Source organism: Eurypyga helias, unplaced genomic scaffold (assembly GCF_000690775.1).
Source record: "Eurypyga helias isolate BGI_N326 unplaced genomic scaffold, ASM69077v1 scaffold4267, whole genome shotgun sequence".
NCBI lineage: Eukaryota > Metazoa > Chordata > Aves > Eurypygiformes > Eurypygidae > Eurypyga > Eurypyga helias.
Window position 1 is genome coordinate 64,830 of NW_010263602.1, and position 19,031 is coordinate 83,860.

Sequence of the window (19,031 nt, forward strand, 5' to 3'; positions counted from 1 at the left end):
CTTTTTTTTTTTTTTTTTTTTTTTTTTGGTAAGATGGCAGTACTCCTGCTGCAGTGTAACAGACTGGGAATTACTGTAAAACAAAAAATGAAAATGTTCTGTGTAGCCAATATAATGGTACTCCAACCTGATGAAGGGTATTTCTGTCTTGGTGATAATGGGAACACAAGGAGAAACCTGCAAGGGTAGTACAAGACCCTTAGCAAATTACAGTGGCCTGTAATTTACCAGTTCTATTCATCATGCTGCTTGTTTCACTTTATCTGCTCTTGCAGGTATGCACATTTCTAGGAGTGGCTATTTCTGAAAGCATATTGAAGCAGAACTGTGAGAAACTGCAGCTTGATAACCTTATGCTATTTTGAGAGGACTAGCATACTGTATTCCATGGTGATATTACACACTGATGATGTAATAGGACATGTTACTGTCAATGCTATTACTGATATTTTATAGACTAAAGCACTGATGGTGTGAGTACATTGACACTACATAACCTAGGCTATGTCCAGCACGTACACAAATCTGATTTGTAAGAACAGCAAAGAATTCCCACTCTGACACTCTTGATGGCCATTATTTTTAATTTCTCATTGGTTGTACTGTACAGAGCCTGACAAAACAATTCTAAGTGGCCAAGTATCAGGAAAAAGCACATGCCAAGTTTCCTATTTCCCTGGTGTAATCTCCCTTTGTAGTTCAGCAGCCTCTGTAACAACTTGTAGCTTGTGTTGCATTCCAGATGAACACATTCAAGTTGTTTTAGACCAAAGACTAATTTCATCTTTATGTCATAGCTCACATGTAGAACTTACTCCCATATTGCTGTCCCACCACTAACAGCTTATCATACCATGTTTACTTTGGAAGCAAGTCAGCACACACACTGGTTGCTTATATATTACGCTGGAACTGTGCAGTTGGGCACTGAAAAAACAGTGCAGGGTCAGTTATTCATCTCAAGCATGTCTTCTCCATGCTCACATTTCATCAACTGAAACAGTACTAACAGCATTTGTGTGACATTTTTAACCATATCTCAACATAGAATAGAATGGAGGGGTTAGAATATGAAGATATACATACAAGCAGATGTAGGAAGAAATGCCAACTATGCAGAACATCCATTTCAATTTGTCAATTGCTCAATTAACAGGAGGAGGATCAGTCAAGTTTTTCCGGTTATGAGAGCACAGGAGGTGAGTTTCTTTTTCAGTATCATTTGCCATTTAATTTTGAAACCTTTGATTTCCCATTCTATTTCAATAGTTACTTAGAAAGTAACATGAATTCAGGTTATTGTGAGTTGTGCCTCAAAGGATTTTATCATATGAATTCTCTCTGAAGGTAAATTAAAACTTGTAAAAGACATTTCTACACTCTTCAGGCCAGTGGATCCAAAATTGCTAGAAAATATTATTGTTAATTGGCATCAGATATCATAGGTGGTTTCACAAATTGGCAGTTATGAGAAACGTGATGGAAAGTATGAGCTGCTAAGAGCCTCAGAGGAGTGAAAGGATTAATCAAAACCTTTTATGGTTAATGATATTATGCAAGACATGTACATGCCACATCATAATAAATAAACAAAATTGTACGTGCTAAATCAATGTGTCTTGTAAGTGATTATGTCAAGATATAAAAAAACTCCGGCAGGCTCAGATGGTGCAAGATCACTTTCTGTACTGGTATAAGCAGGCCAATGACTGATTATATTATACAGACTAGAAGGATCTTTTTTAAAAAAAACACAGTTTCAGTAAAAGGCAAAGCTGTAGTACATACAGTGGTTTTGGTGCTGAAATGAGATTAATACCTGGATTTCATTTAAGATGACTATTATTTGGCTGAACCTGAGGCCCAGGGGTATCTGCAACTACATCTCAGATGTAGTGCACTGAATATAAAATCTGAATGGGATGTGGACAAACTTCTATAGCAATTATGAAGGGAAAAATGCAGCGGCCCAGGCAGCAAGTTATTACATCAAGATGCGTCAGCGTTTTTTGGGTGTGGTTTTCTTTTTCTTTTTTTTAAAAGAGCTGATGGGTATGTGCAAGCTCTGATTTTCAGGTAAAATTTTTATCCTATCTGCAGTGATGACTACAAAATCATGAGATAAATAGGCTTGTGGATAATAGTTCCTTTTGGAACATGGAGCATTGTAGTAGAAGGTAAATCTAGTAAAATCATACCACCTTGCATGAATGTTACACAATTCAGTGTGGAAAGTAGCTAAGATCAAAATTATTAGCTCTTGCCAACTAAAGAAATTTTATTTTCATTTTAGACTTTTCAGAAGACCTGAGGAAATCAAACATAATTTTTGTAGTTGGTAAGTACAATTCCTCATTTAACTGCTAGATTTGAAAATCCCCATGTTACAGAGTTTTGACTATAAGCACATGATTTCTTTTAAAGTTTAGTAGAACAGTTAGGTTTAGAGTATTTACACTGCAGTGGTGGTTTAGTCTTTTGAAAGGGAGTTTGGATTTAATACCAAGTTGGTAATGTGGGTCTGACCATGCTAAGGACAGTTGTGTAAAGCTCAGAGCACAGACTCTTCACCCTGTAGAAGAGAATGCTCCAGGGGATCTTATCAATACATATAAATACCTGATGGGAAGGAAGAAAGATGAGGGAGCCATAATCTTCTCAGTATTGCCCAGTGACAGGACAAGAGAAAAAAAGATACAACTTAAAACACATGAAAGGCCACCTGAATACAAGAAAACACTGATTTATTGTGACGGTGGTCAAACACAGAACAGGTTGCCCAGAGAGACTGAAGAGTCTGAACAACCTGCTTTTAGCTGACCCTGCTGTAACAGAGGTGTTTGACTAGATGATCCCAAAAGGTTCCTTCCAATCTAAGGATTTTGTGAAAAGATAGCATGTTTATGTGTTGGAATTATATCTCACCCTATCTTATACCAAACAAAACTTGACTCAATTTATTGTAAATCTATGGTGGATATTATGTGCTTGAAAAAGTGAAATTAGGTGACTGAAGAGTTCATTGGAGACTTTTGTTCAGCAAAAGATGTATAACACAATTTTCAGTCTTCAAGCAAACTGCAGTTTCGTGCTTACTGAACTACATCTTCCTGCTCTTGGCTAGCGACAAGTTTTCATTCTCTTTGTCTCACATACCTTATTGGAAAATTATGTTTGGGTTTGTACAACCACACACACAAAAAAATGAAGATGCTCAAGGAATTCTGCCTTCAAAACTGTATGGCATATTTTTCAATCACCTCTGAACTGCTTTTTCAAAAATCAGTTTCTGATTTTCATTTATAATATTTTATAGGCTTTCTACTAGCCATCTTCCAGTTTAGAACTGAAAACACACCTTTTCCCTATTTATTGCTTTTTTTACATCCATCTCAGACTTTCTAGAAACAGAAGAAAATTCTATGTTAAAAAAAAAAAAAACAACCCCCAAAAAACCACAAAACAAAACCCAAAGGGGATCACAAATTCTGAGTGGCTCCATTGCAGTGCACAGCACTGGAAGTGTTTAGCCCATGATGCCCCGACGAGAAAGAACGCAGACAAGATGGGCTGAAGCATGCTGCTGTAGATATTTGAACAGGAATAACTGTCTCAGTCTCAGCTGTCATTAGGAATGTTTACTCATTACACAGGTGTATTCATGAGGAAATAATAAGATGCTTACAAAGATGTTTTAAAACTAGGAGTGCTAAATATAAGCACTTGAAGTAGTTTACAAACTAATTGAAGTAAATACACCTTCTGCCATAGCTGACAAATTGAGATACTGTTTACAAGACAAAGAGAAAAAAGCAAGCAGTTCCCTCCCCCAATAATTTCCCTTGAAAATTGTCCAAAAAGAGAAAGAAAAACAATCATCTAATTAGCAAAGATTTACATTAGAGGTAATGTAGGAATTAATTGGAATAACAGTCAACTCAGAGTAATTAAGCAATGATGTCGATGTTTCATCCTGACAGCAGAGACATAGAACCAGCAAGACAAAAATATGGAGGATAACAACAGCGTAATAACAGAAGAAAAAAACCAAAAAGTTAAATTGGCCTGTAAAGTAAAATTCAAGAGAAGAAAAAATATTAAACAGATGCAAAGTTAAATTGGGGGGATGCTCAATACATAATTTGAAATTTATGTATTTATGGCCAGGTACTTAAAAAAAAACCACCAAAAAACCCACCAAAACCGTAACCTGCAACAAAAACCCCACCAACCAAAAAAGCCTTTTTCATCTGAGCAAGCTGAAAAGTAAAATCTTAACCACAACACACCACAACAACATACAATCAACAAATGTATGATCTTGTTATTTTTAACGAACGTGATATTCTACCATATCCAGAAAATTGTCATACATAAGAAAGCTGCTGGGAGCATTATCCCTCCCTCTCCTTCACAGGAGTTTCATAGAACATTGCCACCATTGGCTTTGGTTGAGCCTGAAACCAAAGCAGAAAATTTTCAGGAAACAGTGCTCTTTGGATCAGAGACAAACTCCCCACTGGTTCTTAAATGTAATGTTTAAAACTTAGTAAACATAACCAATTTCCTCTGCAGAGCCCTTGTCATATTCTTGCTGATGAACCAAAGCTGATGATGGTTTAAGCTCCCTGTCAATAAGACCAGCTGACTTTCTGAAGATCCTATCACCACCTGCATTTGCAGGTAAAACATTATCAGCTGGAGACACTAACTTCTGGTGCTTACAAAAACAATCCAAACAAAACCACAAACCCCAAAACTCTATTTGTCCAAGGTATGTCAGACCTTGAATGACTTGATCTAACTTAAAATTACCAGATGAGGCCCCTTCCAGCCTAAATTATTCTACCTGTATTACAGCTCCTTCTACAATCAGACAGGCATAGGATGAGCAGTACTGATAATTAAAACCCCAGTCAGTCCACATGCTAACTCCAGAAGCTGATGAAAGTTGCTTTCTCTGACTTTCCATGAAATGAACTCCATGTTTTCCTTAAGAGGGATGAAAACTCAGTGATACCCCAGGACATATCATTCTGCCAATAGGTACTCCAGGGTGTTTTCTTATTAAAATCATCATTCAGAGAGAAAAAAAAAGTCTTGAGGGATCTTCGTTGTTGTTTTTAAATAACAGCATAATTCCTATATGGTTTCACTCAGACTAAAATCATATGTGAACAACAGATGAGGTGCTATTGAGAAGCCTTCAAATGCCACATGCTGAAGCTGTCTTATTTTTATTTGTGTAAATAATGCAAATAACATTGATAGAATTGCCAAACTGATTAAGTCCTCCAAAATCATACCTTGAACATAAGGATAGCTTGACTGGCATTATTTTTATTTCAATTCTGACTTCTGAGGCTCTGTCGTGCAGCTAGGTTTCCCTTGCAAGCACTTTTCCATGCTAGAGGGATGATATTCATGAAAACAAGGTCTAGAAATTGAAACATTTTAAAATGAATGATGGAACTCGCTTGTAAATCCTGCTGCTGGCACTTTATGTGAATTTTCATAGTATTTTGGTATACGATGAACTCATAAGATTTGGCAAGTTTACAGTAGAGACCTCCCGGTCTGTCTGTATGACACTTCCGCTTTATTAATAATTCTAGTGGCAAAGCTGGTCCATGCACTGCTCGCATTGCTTGTTCCTGTCCCTGCTCACTCCCAGCGGCAGTCCCAGCTCCCTCCAGCATCATTAATTCATCCGCTTGTGATGTTGTGCTCGAGGCCAGACCAGTACATTTGAATCCCATGCCTAGGCTGGCAGGCTTTCCTAGTCTGGAGGGGACTGGGGCATGAGGGAGAGCAGGTGGAAGAGACTCGGTTTCTTAAACCCTGATCTGGGGCAGACTGCAGTTAAACATTCAGCAGTGCTGCTTGGGCAGTTGTCGTTTCTCCCTACCCACCGAGACCACTCTTTTCCTCTCCCTGTAGTGTTCTCTGTGAAGCATTTCTGCATGCAATAATTAAATGGGGAAAGGTGACCAAAGTCAGCAGCGCTGCCAGAAAGTTATTTACCAGAAGATCCCCTTACACAGTTTCACAGGCAGCTGAATCAACATAATGGAAGGGAAAACTGTGCTAAGGGAGGGCATAAGCCTTTTAATCCAGCCTGGCCTCAGAAAAGCAATATGCAGAACTTGCTGTCTAGTACCCTGGCTCCAGATACCTGCTTACTGTTCATATCAGAAAAGCACAGAGGATTCAGTTTCCAAGAACAATCTGACTGATACAATGTGCTTAACTTCTGCATCTGCAACTTTTTATTCAGTTAATGAATGAGTTTTAAAGCCAGAGTTGCTGTAGTTAGCAGAATGAGCATAATACAAAAGCCTGCTAACACTGAAGGGCTGCTGGTAGCTCTTCTGCCTGCTCCTACAGGTCACACCATACTCATAGTTCCTCTGGCTATTTTCTAGGCTTTAACTCTTTATCTTCATGTCATATATGAAAATCTGAAGACAACATGTTTCATCTGAATAACAAGTTGCTATGAATCAGTGTCACTGGTTAACACAGTTTTTTTTTTCCAAAGCATATGTAGGCAGAGATGACAGCATACAGAAAAAATGACAGTGCTCACAAACAATCTCACGCCTTCACAACAAAAGCGGGGACATACTTTCCTCCTCCTAACAATTGAGCCACTGGGAAAACTTCACTACCTTTTCCAATATCTCAAGTTTTTTCTGCCTGACAAGTAGCATCAGAAGTTGCAGTGAAGGCTTCTTAACTGAAAATATCTTTGTGACAGTTTTTGTTATATGTAATATACAGCTGTTGTTCCTTCTCAACTTTATTCAATTAAATTATTAATTTTTTCTCATTTTTGTAGAAAGATGCACAGATTTAATAAAGAGAGCCTGTAAGAAGAGCGAAATGCAAGTTTTGCAACACCACAAATTGATAATAAGCCTCATGACCGCAAGGTTAATTTGCTGTTAAATCTGCTTATGTAGTGGTCCTATGAGTATACACCCTGAGCCATAAGGAAGTATCTAATGAGTAAGAAAGTGCACTTTCACATTCTTTCCCACTTAAATAGCTCTTTTTCAGTCACATTAAATACTGGCCTTCAGAAGGAGACAAGACATTAGTTAATGCTTGAACTTTAGGCATGTAAATTAGTACTGTCATAAATGCTAAGTATGTGTTCAACCCTCAGTGCTGAATTCCCTGAGGGCATTCAGCCTCTTCTCAGATAAGGCCAAGCAAGAACTGCTGTGTCCTTCCTTGATAAGAAAGCACAAGACTTTGTAAAGTGGGTCATATACATTTGTCAAGCAGTAGGATGCTTTGCTACTCATCAAGTGATATCAAATTAATAGCAGTGGCCATAAAAAATTACCATTTTCAGCACATTACTTATTTAATTATGTCTTTTCCTCGTTAAAGAGCTCAGCATTTTAATCTCGGCTTTGGTGGAACTCTTCTATAAAAAAAATAAACATGTTCAATTTTAATGCTTTGGAGGCATGGTAATGTTCATTCTGGTGTATGCCCTACATAATGGCTCATTCCGACAGCATTCACTTCTAATATTCTAACAGATAAACATATTTTAGAAACACATCAGCTTTTCTGAATATATACCTGCTAGCTGAACAACTAAAAATTGTTCTTGTGTTGTTATTTCTAAAAAGCGTTCTAGTTTATTTAGTATATGGAGAGACACTGTGAAATTCTGTTTCAGTTCTACATTCAGAAGAGAAACAGTTATATAAGAAACAGAATAAAGTAATCTTTATAGCTGTTTTTTTCTAATACTCTGTATACACCAAATAAATAGGATTAAATTACTGCACTGTTAGTATATTCAAGGCCAGGAGACAGAATATGTAAACAAGCACATGCATACACAAACACACTAATCTGAAAAAAACCATAACAACTCAGAAATAAAATTAATTGCCACTACAGATATTTAACAGAGTAATTACTGATAATTTGCCTATAATTTCTCTGTAGCCACTCTTATTTATTCCTTGTTTTCTTTCAATGGGTGCCTTTACCAAAGAATAATTTTCTTCTTATTAAAGGAATAGAAAAACAACATGCAACCCACATTGGAAAGAAAATGAGACGGTGACAAAGATATTTCTAGCTAAAATTGTAACACAAGTGTGATTCTCGCACCATGGGCCAAATAATTATCTTTGTGAAGCTGAAATAAAAGTCTCCAGGTTATAGTAGACAAATCCATTCCTTTGATGCTACTGCCTTATGACCCAATTTTTATTCCCAGCCACAGTATTACAACTTCTCTGAAAATATGTGGTTGGAGCAGTTATTTCTTACACTGAATGCAAAAGTTAGAAGAAATTCTAGTCAGGAAGAGACAGTGCCAAATTCACTCTATTGTGAACATGTTATTCCTGTATTTATTCATGGAAATATAAACAAAATCAAAAATCGTATATTTTATAGCATGTTAAGTCCACATATTAGAGCTGTGTAGTCATATTTACAGCTGATAAATACACAAGTCACATTCTTAAAAAACTTTATTGAAAATAGTTGTTTTTTATTTTGGCCTTGCATCTTCTTTTGATTTTTGAGCACTGTCTCCCTACAAGGGTATAATTACCTCCCCCTGCAGTACACCTTCTCAACAGAGCCATCAAAGATTGTAAAAATGCTGCTACACACCATGAAATTTTTCCCCAAATCCTGATATTGTCACAATGGAAACCTGCATTCCTGGCCTCCCCCAGCACCAACATGGCGCCTCAGCCCTCCCCACGCGCCTCAGCCCTCCTGGGGTGCTCACCTCAGTTCTGCCAGCAGCTCTGCAGGTCATAGCCACAGGAGCGGGATCCCAAAGAAGTAGCTTCCAGTAATTTCTATGGATTTCTCATTTCTCCAGCTAGACTGGGGTGGCTGCTGCTGCTCAGCCATCCCTGGAAAGGCATTTGGCATTTCAGAGGGTCAGCCTTCAGGGCGAGGAAGGAAAAGCAGCAACCTCCGTGGAGAAGGTGGGAGAGGGCAATGCCGGCACCTGCAGAGCAAGGAGGTGTCCAGAGCCTTTGACATGGCCCCAGAAAAAGGGCACTTGACAGAGAGGCATCCAAGAGAGGCAAAGTTTTGGGAGTCTTGAGGTGGTGACAGCTCCCTACTGAGCGAAGCAGGGAGGCGTGGGGTGCCATTTCTCACGAGAGGCCCACCTGCAGCATTCACCTGAGTCACTGCCCTTCCCCTCCCTGTCTCCCCGCAGGCCGCGGGGAATTTGAGCACCCAGGCTGCAGCTGTGGCGAGCTGGGGGCCCGCTGCAGGGGCCTTTCCTTCAGCCTGTGCACAAAGCCCTTGAGCAGCTTCACCTGAGTGCCCGGTGGGTTGAAGCTGCCCTCCATGCCTCTGATTGTTTGACTCTGGGCCTGGTTCAGACATGGTTTTCCAGCTCCAGACTGAGAACAGTAGTGGATGTAGAAGAGGGGGGATGCCAGGGTCTCCATATGCCCTTCATGGCTGAGCACTTCGCGCTTCCCTGCAGCCGGCACGGAGAGCAAGGCAGTGCCGCAGCTGCAGGGAGCAGCATGACGCTCGAGCTTTTCACCAGCATTTAGCAGCTTCAGTACCAGGTTCTCAGTTATCCACAGACATACTGGCATGTGAGAACTTTCCAGCTCAAAGGGCACAAGCACAGTGAAAATTTGTTCTTGCTTTTACCACAGTGCAGAAGGTTTTAGTTACTGTACACCTACGTGACCCCCACATAACAGAGGCAGCTTTCACCGTCTCTTTGCCTATACCTTTCTATTCCCTAAATGGGGGGAAAAAATATTTCCCTTTCAGGGATGCAGTGAACATTGCTCAGTCAAATACCCTTCCCCACTGGCTGTCTGTCCTGTTTTTTTCCTTTCTATGGTAATGGCGTTGTTAGGAACAGGTCCTCTTAGGCAAGAGATTTCACACTGTTGTGACTCCTTCAACACTGGTACTCAATTTTGAGTAAGCAGTGTCGTGTATCGGAAGGGGAATACGTGACTTGTTCTACTGTGTAGAGTGTCTTTACACAAAAAAATTGCAAAATAGGCAGTCACATCAATTTCCTCCCATTTTCTTCGTTGCTGTGATTTGAGAAAAGGAAGACATTTATTCCTCGCTAATTCTAGATATTTTTCCCTTACAAAGGTGGCCCTGGCTCTGGCAAAGGTAGCCAGTGTGAACAGTTAGCCAAGAAATATGGATTTACTCACCTGTCCACTGATGACCTTCTCCAAAACGAGTTATCGTCATTGTCGGAGAGAAGTAAATTGATCAAAGACATCATGGAAAGTGGTGAACCTGTGCCTGGTGTAAGTGACGGTTTTATTTGGGGTCCTAATGGTCAAACAAAGGCAGTGGTAGGTGGGTTGTCTAAAAGGGTGAAAATAAGAGTCTAGAGCTGATGATTCCCATTTAAGTAAAATTAATGTGCAACTTGAGGGTGAAGTTTCCTTACTGCCAGATCTGTGGCACTTCTTTCCCCTTTCTATGCCAGTATTTCTTTACATTTCAGACCCACACAGGCAACAAATTAGTCATGAAATATAGTGCGACAGATGCTGTGCTATGCATTGCAAAATGTAGGAATAAGCACAGGAAACAGCAACTTTATGTCAATTAGATAGCTTCACATTTCAGATTCAGAGCTGGTCCTCCTGGCAGCTGTTCTAATTTACAATACCTGCGGCAGTTCCCTGCAGAGCTGGCTGACATCCCAGAGTAGCTGGACTGCAGTTTAATGGAGACTGTGAAGGCAGAGTGTGTTGTTCTCAGCTGGACTTGACTTTTACATGGCAGCTCAGCACCCCCAATTCTTGGTGGGTCTTCAGCAAGTGCAGCTAGATCATAGGATGTGTTTCTTAATGAAAGACGCTGGGAAGTGCTGCTCAGGGGAAACTAAAAGCTGTGCTGAGGCCTGATTTTGATTGCTTTGCTCTTTGGTGTGTTTGGTCAGGTGGGTCTCTTAGCACTTTCCATGTAATATAATTATATCAATGGCAGAGCTAAATGCAATCAGATTGGAAAATGCTGCAGCAGTACTCCAAAGTTTCACAGGCATTAACGTTAGTTTTGAAACTGTGAAATATTCCCAGCTATCTAGAGGACACTTTGGGGTAGGTTGCAACAGTAGATTTGTGTAGCATAGCTGGGCCTGGGAGAAGAAAAAGTAGGGTGTGCTGCTACCTGCAGGGCAAGAAAACCACCTGCATCCACAGGACCTGCTTTTAGCGAAACAGGCCAGTTCTCAAGGATGTAGGACTAGAGTCAGTTTAAGAAACAAATGTGTCAATCTTTCTTATTAATTAACCAAGTAACTCCTATTCTTTCCCATGCAGGGTATTGTCCTAGAGCTACTGAAGGAAGCCATGGTTTCCAAGTTGGGGGACACAAAAGGATTCCTGTTGGATGGGTATCCCCGGGAGCTGAAGGAAGCAGAAGAGTTTGAGAGCAAGGTGACCACATAATCATAATGCTGTTAACTCCTGTTACGATGTGACTGTACTTCTAATGCTCCTTGGTAACGGGTTGCAACAGGGACGTGTAAAGGGCCAGTCCAACAGCATTGTGCTGCTGGTCACTGAAACTACACAGACTCTGTAATGCCAGGAGAAGTAAAGGTTGATTTTACCCGTATTTAATATAAACAATTCACATTTAGTCAAAAGCACCATTTTTAGAATCAGTTTTATAACTCTAGTGGATGGCTGCTATGCTTCTCATGAAAATCTAACCAAGCACTATTTGATGTAGGTTCATGAAAGCATGTATCTTCACAGTTACCACTGAGCCAGCTCTGCTAAAGCTTGCTGCCACTTTGAAACAGAAAAACACAGATTAAATTCTTGTGATGAGCAACAGGTGGCATAGCCATAAAAAGCGCGTTTTGCAAGTGACTGCGTAGCAGTTCAGAGCGTTATTGATCTCCTCAGTATGTGCTAAGACCTACTGAGAAGGCTCAGCTGTACATTTCTCAATCTGCAGAAAATACTCTGTATAAACCCTATGAATGAATTTGCCAGGGTTTAGTAGAAAAGAAGTGGTGAACTAGGGGAAATAGGTATGTATTCTGCCACATTATGCTCCACAAATGTTCTATACAAATTTGAAAGGTAATAAAATTTTAATGAACCATCTGTTTTCTCCCTGAACCTTTAGCTGCTTTATTTAGTTGATTACCAGAAAAGCCTAGCAAGATCATCAGAAGCTGGTTGAAAGAACAATCAGGAGGATTTGATATAGAAGCCATTCACAGAAATGCTGATCTATTAGTTCCTTTACTAAAATGCCACAGACTATTGCAAAGACATTGGAAATCTCTTTAATTTTGTGTGGAATGAGGAACTAGTTGAGTAGTGCTGCTTTTCAGGCAGGCATATGTGTTATGTCCCATGAACATTATGTGTGTGCATTAAAGTAGGACTTGGGGATTGGAGTGGCCTGACCTGAGGCATTGCCAGGCAAACAAGTCTTGAAGCATCCAGTGCACTAGCAGAGCCCCTTTCAGTTCCTGCAGACACTGTAGCAGCAAAAGATCCTGTAGTCTTGAGCTGCCTTTGGCATTTGGATTAAAACACAAGGACCCCAAGTGATGATTTTGAATGCGCTAAATCGTTCCTGTTCTGTCATGTATCCACTTCAGTTTTCCCAGGGGGAACTTGGCTGGCTGTTTGCTGCTCTGTAAGGCTGTGAAGTTTTTGTAATGTGTGTCATTATTGAGGTAACGCTTTGCAGTTCTTTCTAAGGGGCAATGAGAAGTTCTTCCCACATTACAATTGAATGAAAAGAGGTGGAGAGCAGGCTTTGTTTCTCAATGGCAGCACAGTGCAAATTAATAATGCTGCATATCTACATGATGTGTAAAAAGCATTGTAATTGTTAACAAAGAGCTGTTCTGTTTAGAAGACATCGGGAACAGTGCTTATACTTAAAAGCTTGACAGCCCTCAATAGAATTACCTTATTCTCCAGCTAGTGTTGCCCGTGATATAATTGTATTTCTACCTAGCTATAATTCTAGAAAAGCACATGTCTGTGTTCCCTGCTTGGTCTTTCTGCTAGGTGAGGAGTAGAAAACAATATTAAATTATAAGTTCCACACCACCAGGTGGAAGATACCCAGTAAGACAGAGTAAAGACCCAGTATATTAGACTTGTTTGGCTTCCTGCAGATGTCCCCACAACATGTATTATTTAAGCTAAATTGTGTCAGGAAAACAGTAATTTTTAAAAAACACAGTAGCAAAAATTGCTGTAATGTCTGATAGGGGCATTACTTTTACTTTTTGCAGGTTTTAACTCTGAGGAATGACACATCTGTAATGTTTTAAATTGTAGAGAATAGCAACACTAAAACTTTTAAGAGAACCACATAGATTTTTCAAAAGCAAATCAGACCCAGTCTGTCAAACAAGACACTATTATCTGATCCCAACAGTCAGTAGACTCCCTCATATCCTCATCGTAAGGTGATGACATGACTGTAAAGATGAAAGGAATCATTCCTCATTTATTCTACTATAATTCAGAACAGACCATGGAATTCCTCATGTGGAGCTCGGTGGAAATAACTTTTCAACATCCTCGTCCAACTACACAAAAAGGACATTTGTTTTAATCATTGATTAAGCCCACATCTTTTTTTAACTTCTCAAACTGTCTTGCACTGTTAAAACTGCCTCGTTGGCTTTTTTAGTCCCAAAACCCAATACTGCTGCTGCCAATAGCATTAAGATTTTCTGAGCTGTGTGGAAGAAATGGATGGATAAAAGCCTGTCATTGAACTGTCCAGCATAATCCCTTTGCTTCAACTGTCTCTTATGAAGTTATTAAGGTAGTAGAAAGGTCAACATAATCCAGAGATCCTCAGTCAAATGCAGAAGGCCTAATGTGAAATACATATCTTCAGAATGTTTCTTCCTTTAAGGCTGTCAACAAAGGTAGCAATAGCAGCTTCCATCTATCAGTCATTTAGACTTGGCTGTAGCCATGGTAAAAGCATGAATTTCTAATGGTAACTAGTACGAGGAATAGTTGTCTTTTCTCAAGACTTCGCACTAATCTCCAAATCCCTGCTAGGAATGGAAGGAATGAGAAAAAGGCTGAGAGCAGCACTGAAGGATTTAATACGTAACTGCATGGAAAATTATCACGTTATTTTTCTTTCTCTGATCCTGTAACACATTTATTTCACTTCACAGAGTGGAGTTCATCCCTCTAGGCCCAGCCCAACAGATACTGCTCAGACAAAACCTTGTGTCAGAGGGAGCTGTGCTGAGCAGGGTCCCTGACAGTGTGTATTGCAAGATTTATGCTAAATGACACGCATATTTTTCAGCATCTCAGAGAAAGAACGATGAGTATTTGTGTTTAGATCTTTTGGCTCTCCTAAAATATTACACGGGACATTTTGCTCTTTCTTGCCTGTTCTGTTTCACCCATAAAGTATTGCAATATCTACTATAAAATGTGGATAGACACAATTATTTACTATCTTTTCCAAGGCCTGGGAATAAAAATAAATAAATCCATATTTATTTTGTTTATAGAAAAGGGCAGACTCTCCCTTACGACTAGTTTGGCGCTAGCCAGAAAGCACTAAGTGGTGGGCTTCTTACAGAATTGGAAATTACTCACTAGTTTGAAAATGCAGAGAAATAGATCACATCCTTCCTTTGTGCCATGGGTAGTAATGACATAGAATTACATTGCAAATATTGACATAAAATACTGTGTGACATAAAGTAACTCACAGGATGTATTCCTGTGAATTGGTCCAATAACAGGCGTTTGATGGTGTCCCTGAGCCTGTCTGTTGCTACTCATTTCCGTTTCAAGTGGGCACACTTTAATTTGGACATTTCCTTCTATTGCCTCTTGAAATTCTAAGCCACATTTTACCACTCCCTGGATGAAAATATACTCTTCACAGATTGCACAAAGCAACAGCTAAAAAAATATCTGTGTCAAGCATTCCATGAGTCCAGTGATGTTTGTATCAAGCTTTTATCAAATGTCTGCAAATAATGTACAAACTGCCAATCTTCAGTCCAAGTAGCCAGAGTTTTTCAGATCTTGTCTCTTTTTCTCTGTATGCGTAGAGCCCAGTCAAGCACAGCCTTGATCCCTAATACTGGGATCTCTAAGTGCTGCTACAATAAGAGCTGTTGATAAGCATAATTTTTGCACAGACAAATACAAAGGTAATTTGCTAATAAATTCCTTGATGGCTCTTTCAGTAGCATTCCTTTTTTTAAGTTGTCCAAACAAAATCAGTTTTACCAGGCCAGTGGTTTGAACGCATAATTCTTTTACTTTGTCTCCAGATTGGGGAACCACAACTTGTGTTCTGCCTGGACTGCTCTGCAGAAACCATGAGCCATCACCTTCTGATGAGAAATCAGAGCAGTCAGGAGTCTGATAACACCGAAACTGTCAAGGAAGAAATTGAAAGCTATTACCAAGCATCAAAACCTTTGATTGCCTACTATGAAAGGAAGACACAGTTATGCAAGGTAATTTGCTTGACCTTTTGAATTAAATTGTTGATTTTTTTATTTCCATTATACGAGCAATATTTGGAAAATACTAACATGACACAATTTATGAACTGTATTTGTTTCTGCACTTTCCAGTTCATTCTCATCTTACACTTGCCTGGTTTGTTTGCGTCTTCTACAAACTTCTGAGTTCCACTGTACAATCTGAAGGAATAAAGCCACAGATTTATCCCAAGTCTGAGAACATATCCTGAATCCCTACTTCATCTGTACAGAATCTCTTATTAAACATTAATGCTGGAAAGCTTTTCTTTAAGTATTAGGATTTATTTCTCTATAAGGGCTTTCAGAGTTAGTATGAAAGATTATGTTAATCCAAAGCCCTCTAGTTAAATTTACAAAATTGACAGTGTATATCCTGAAATAAAACAGACCTGCACACAAGAAAGATCTTTCTGCTGGAAGAAGCAACATGGTTATATTAATTTCAATGAATTACCTAAGTTCACACCTGCTGAGGATGTGATATTTAAAACATTCTTTTTATTCTCTAATCAATACTTTACAGAGAAGCAAGAAAAATTCCATCAGTGCAATTAACTGATGTATATGCTGGCACAACTGTAAACTCATTTACATGGGATGTTTATAGAATTTTTAATATATTTCTCTGCTCTGTCATGGCAAACTATTCTTATGTTCAGCTACAGAAAGATCCAGTCCTGATGATGCTCCTTGCCCTAAAAGGGAAAGAATCCAATAATAGTTTCTGGAAATACTATGGGAGCTCTTTTCCAGAGGCTGTAGTGAACACGTAAATCACATATCCCAAACCTTTCTCCTCTGCCGAGTTCCCAAAAAAGAACCCTGCAGCTAATTTATGCACCCATATCCTGACCTGAGAACAGAATAAATGGCATAGTCCTGAGAAAAATTATACTCAAAGGGAGAGCCCTGATTCATGTCCTTGGCTTAGTCCACAGTGAGTGCACAGAAAACAAACTCTAGAGTGGCAGAAAAAAAAAAAACGAGTTACTTTTCTTTTTTAAGCCTAAGAACGATGATCTGGTTTTATTTGTATTTCTTTGGACAAGCGATCTAGTCAGCGTTAATTAAGAACTAAGGACAACACACAACAATGCGTCCAAGTAAGAATTAGGTACAACACACCAAGGCCGTGTGATGCAAAGGAAAACAGCGCTCTGTATCTCTAACTCCAGTGAGCTGTGCCTACCGCGGCGTTTCCCTTTTTGACATGTCAGGGAAGCGACAGCCCCAAAGAGAATGAAACTGCACTAAATCCTTTCACACCAATTTTGCATTCATGGTCTGCCTCATCTCACCTGGTGTGGATTCTCCCCACCCTTCCTTAATGCTGCCAGGTTCTGCTCCATCTCCTGCGCAGCCTGAGCAAAGCCGAAACACGCAGGCTTCTCCTGAACGCTCACAGCTCATGAGCTCCTCCGGGGACTTGCCTAGCCTGTGGGTCCGAACTGGACATGTGTTTGGCACTCTTTCATCATTAGTGTTTGGGGGAACTGCCATTGTGTGTTTGCATGTTAGAAAATATTCGTGCATTGCTTGAACAGTGTCCACACTGTTTTTCCTGCGATGTCTGTACAGCCTCTGTACTTGCTTCCGAGGTATGTGGGTGTTTGGCGTACTTCCGTCTTCTGGGTGGAACCGTTGGGTACGAAAGCTCTGTAAAACCAGCTCTATGAACGTTACCATGTAAAATGTCCTTGTGAGGTTGAAAGACATGTTCTGTTTTCCTTGAACACAGGTATTCTGTATTGAAGTGTCCACCTCATCTGCTTTTTACCAAACTGGTAAAATACACATCTGTCATCAAAGATGTGACTCCATTAAGGATTTAAGTAAAGTAGGGAAATGCCCCCTCCCCAGCCCTTATAACGCAGAAGAATATATGTTCAGTTATGTATCAGCATTTAGAGACCCCTGCCAAAATGCCCAGCAGAGGAAGGCTTTTAAAATGAATCCTCCCGAGCTATCCTCGTCCTCCCAGCCAGCCTCGGGTAGAAGCCTGCAGCCCTGGTGTTTGTACAGCAAGAATTAGAAGAAATGTAGTTTTCATAGAAGCAGCATGTTAGTGTTTTACTGTTCATGGGTAAGAGAAGTGATTTTTTTAACCAAGTGTTGTGGAACAGCTGTGGGAATTGATTTGAAAGTTTGCTTTGCACCTGCCATCAAAGTGGAGAGGTAGATCTGAGAATTTTTTGGCACAGGGTGGTTGACTTCAATGGCTGTTCTGATCCAGATATTCCCTATCGGTTCTGTAGTGGAAAAAAGCCGTTTTGGAAATACACTTAATACTGTGAATCCAAGTAAATTATTTTCTGGAAGGAGTGCTTGTTTAGGAGATTTTTCTAGGCAGTTTTCCTGGATAACAGTACAGTCCGACATGGTCAATGACACAACTCAAGCCTAGTGCCCAGCACAGTGGCATCCTTTCAGTGCCCAGGGCTGCTCTGAGCGGGAGGTGGGCCTAGCTGACCCACTGACGTTCTTTCCAACCTGTAAATGCACATCTTACAAACCTCTGCGTTATTTGCCTCAGCGGTTTGAAGAATAAAGACAAAGAAAAAACATTTAAGACGCGGTGAACAGCCGTTTTGAAACAAAGAGCTGGGTAACACAAAATGTGTAACTGTTAGCTCTGTGGGAAATAGGCATTTAGGTTCACAGTTTTGAAACGGTTTTAGCCGTGAGGATGTTCAGGCTGCCTGTGTTGAAGAAAGCAGAGAGTAAAGGGGAAGTTTGCAACTCCCGGGACACGGGTGACTTTCTTATTTATAGCAACATATTTTACAGGCTGCTAAGCATTGGCATGAGCAGCCCATCGGATGTTCTCTGAATGAAGAGAGGAAATTCAGGTGGAAAGCAGAAAAACTATCAGCAGTACTTCTGACTGCAGGTTTTTGGGGGGGGCTAAGCTACAACAGCCCTTGTTTTTTATCACTTGCAAAAGCATACACATACCAGAAGACTGAGACTTTACCTAGAGGCAGTCTTACATGTTTAATGCTTTTCTTCCTAATTTTAATTATAACACCACATGTTTTCAGCTTTGGGAATCTGTTCACTCCTAAGTAGGTTTTATTACTCTCCAGCATTGGCCAGCACTGGCTGAAAATGTTAATGCTCCCATTAAGATGCTGCTGTCCCGATAATTCTGCTCACTGAAAGATCTACGTATACGTTTCCTAATCCATTTCAGGCAAAGCCACCAAAGTTAATTTAGAAGTGTTGATGAGAAGACTCCCTAAAATAAATGATCTCATCTACACTCAGGGATTTTTTAAAATAATCCGTGGGCCTTCTGCAAATACAGACCAGAGGCTTGTGCACTGTCTCAGGCAAAGCTGGTGGGATCCAATAGCTGCAGGGAAGCGATGTCTTACCTGAAGGTGCTTTTTGCAGATCCAGTCTGGGATCCCAAGATAAGCAATAGCCAAAGCATCTGAAGAGAAGCTATTTAAGAGAGGGAGAAAGGTCTAAAAGAATCTCTAGTTGCCGCCTTCTG

The 19,031-nt window shown here is 40.0% G+C and overlaps 1 protein-coding gene across 1 annotated transcript in view; it reads left to right on the top strand.

The window, feature by feature from the left end:
- Positions 1 to 19,031, top strand: part of AK5 (adenylate kinase 5) — a 92,228-nt gene that overhangs the window by 63,349 nt on the left and 9,848 nt on the right. Inside the window, exons 8-12 of the mRNA XM_010156095.1 lie at positions 1,157 to 1,199; positions 2,294 to 2,338; positions 10,138 to 10,301; positions 11,328 to 11,444; positions 15,314 to 15,502. Of these exons, the coding sequence (XP_010154397.1) occupies positions 1,157 to 1,199; positions 2,294 to 2,338; positions 10,138 to 10,301; positions 11,328 to 11,444; positions 15,314 to 15,502 (558 nt within the window). The remainder of the gene's footprint in view (positions 1 to 1,156; positions 1,200 to 2,293; positions 2,339 to 10,137; positions 10,302 to 11,327; positions 11,445 to 15,313; positions 15,503 to 19,031) is intronic.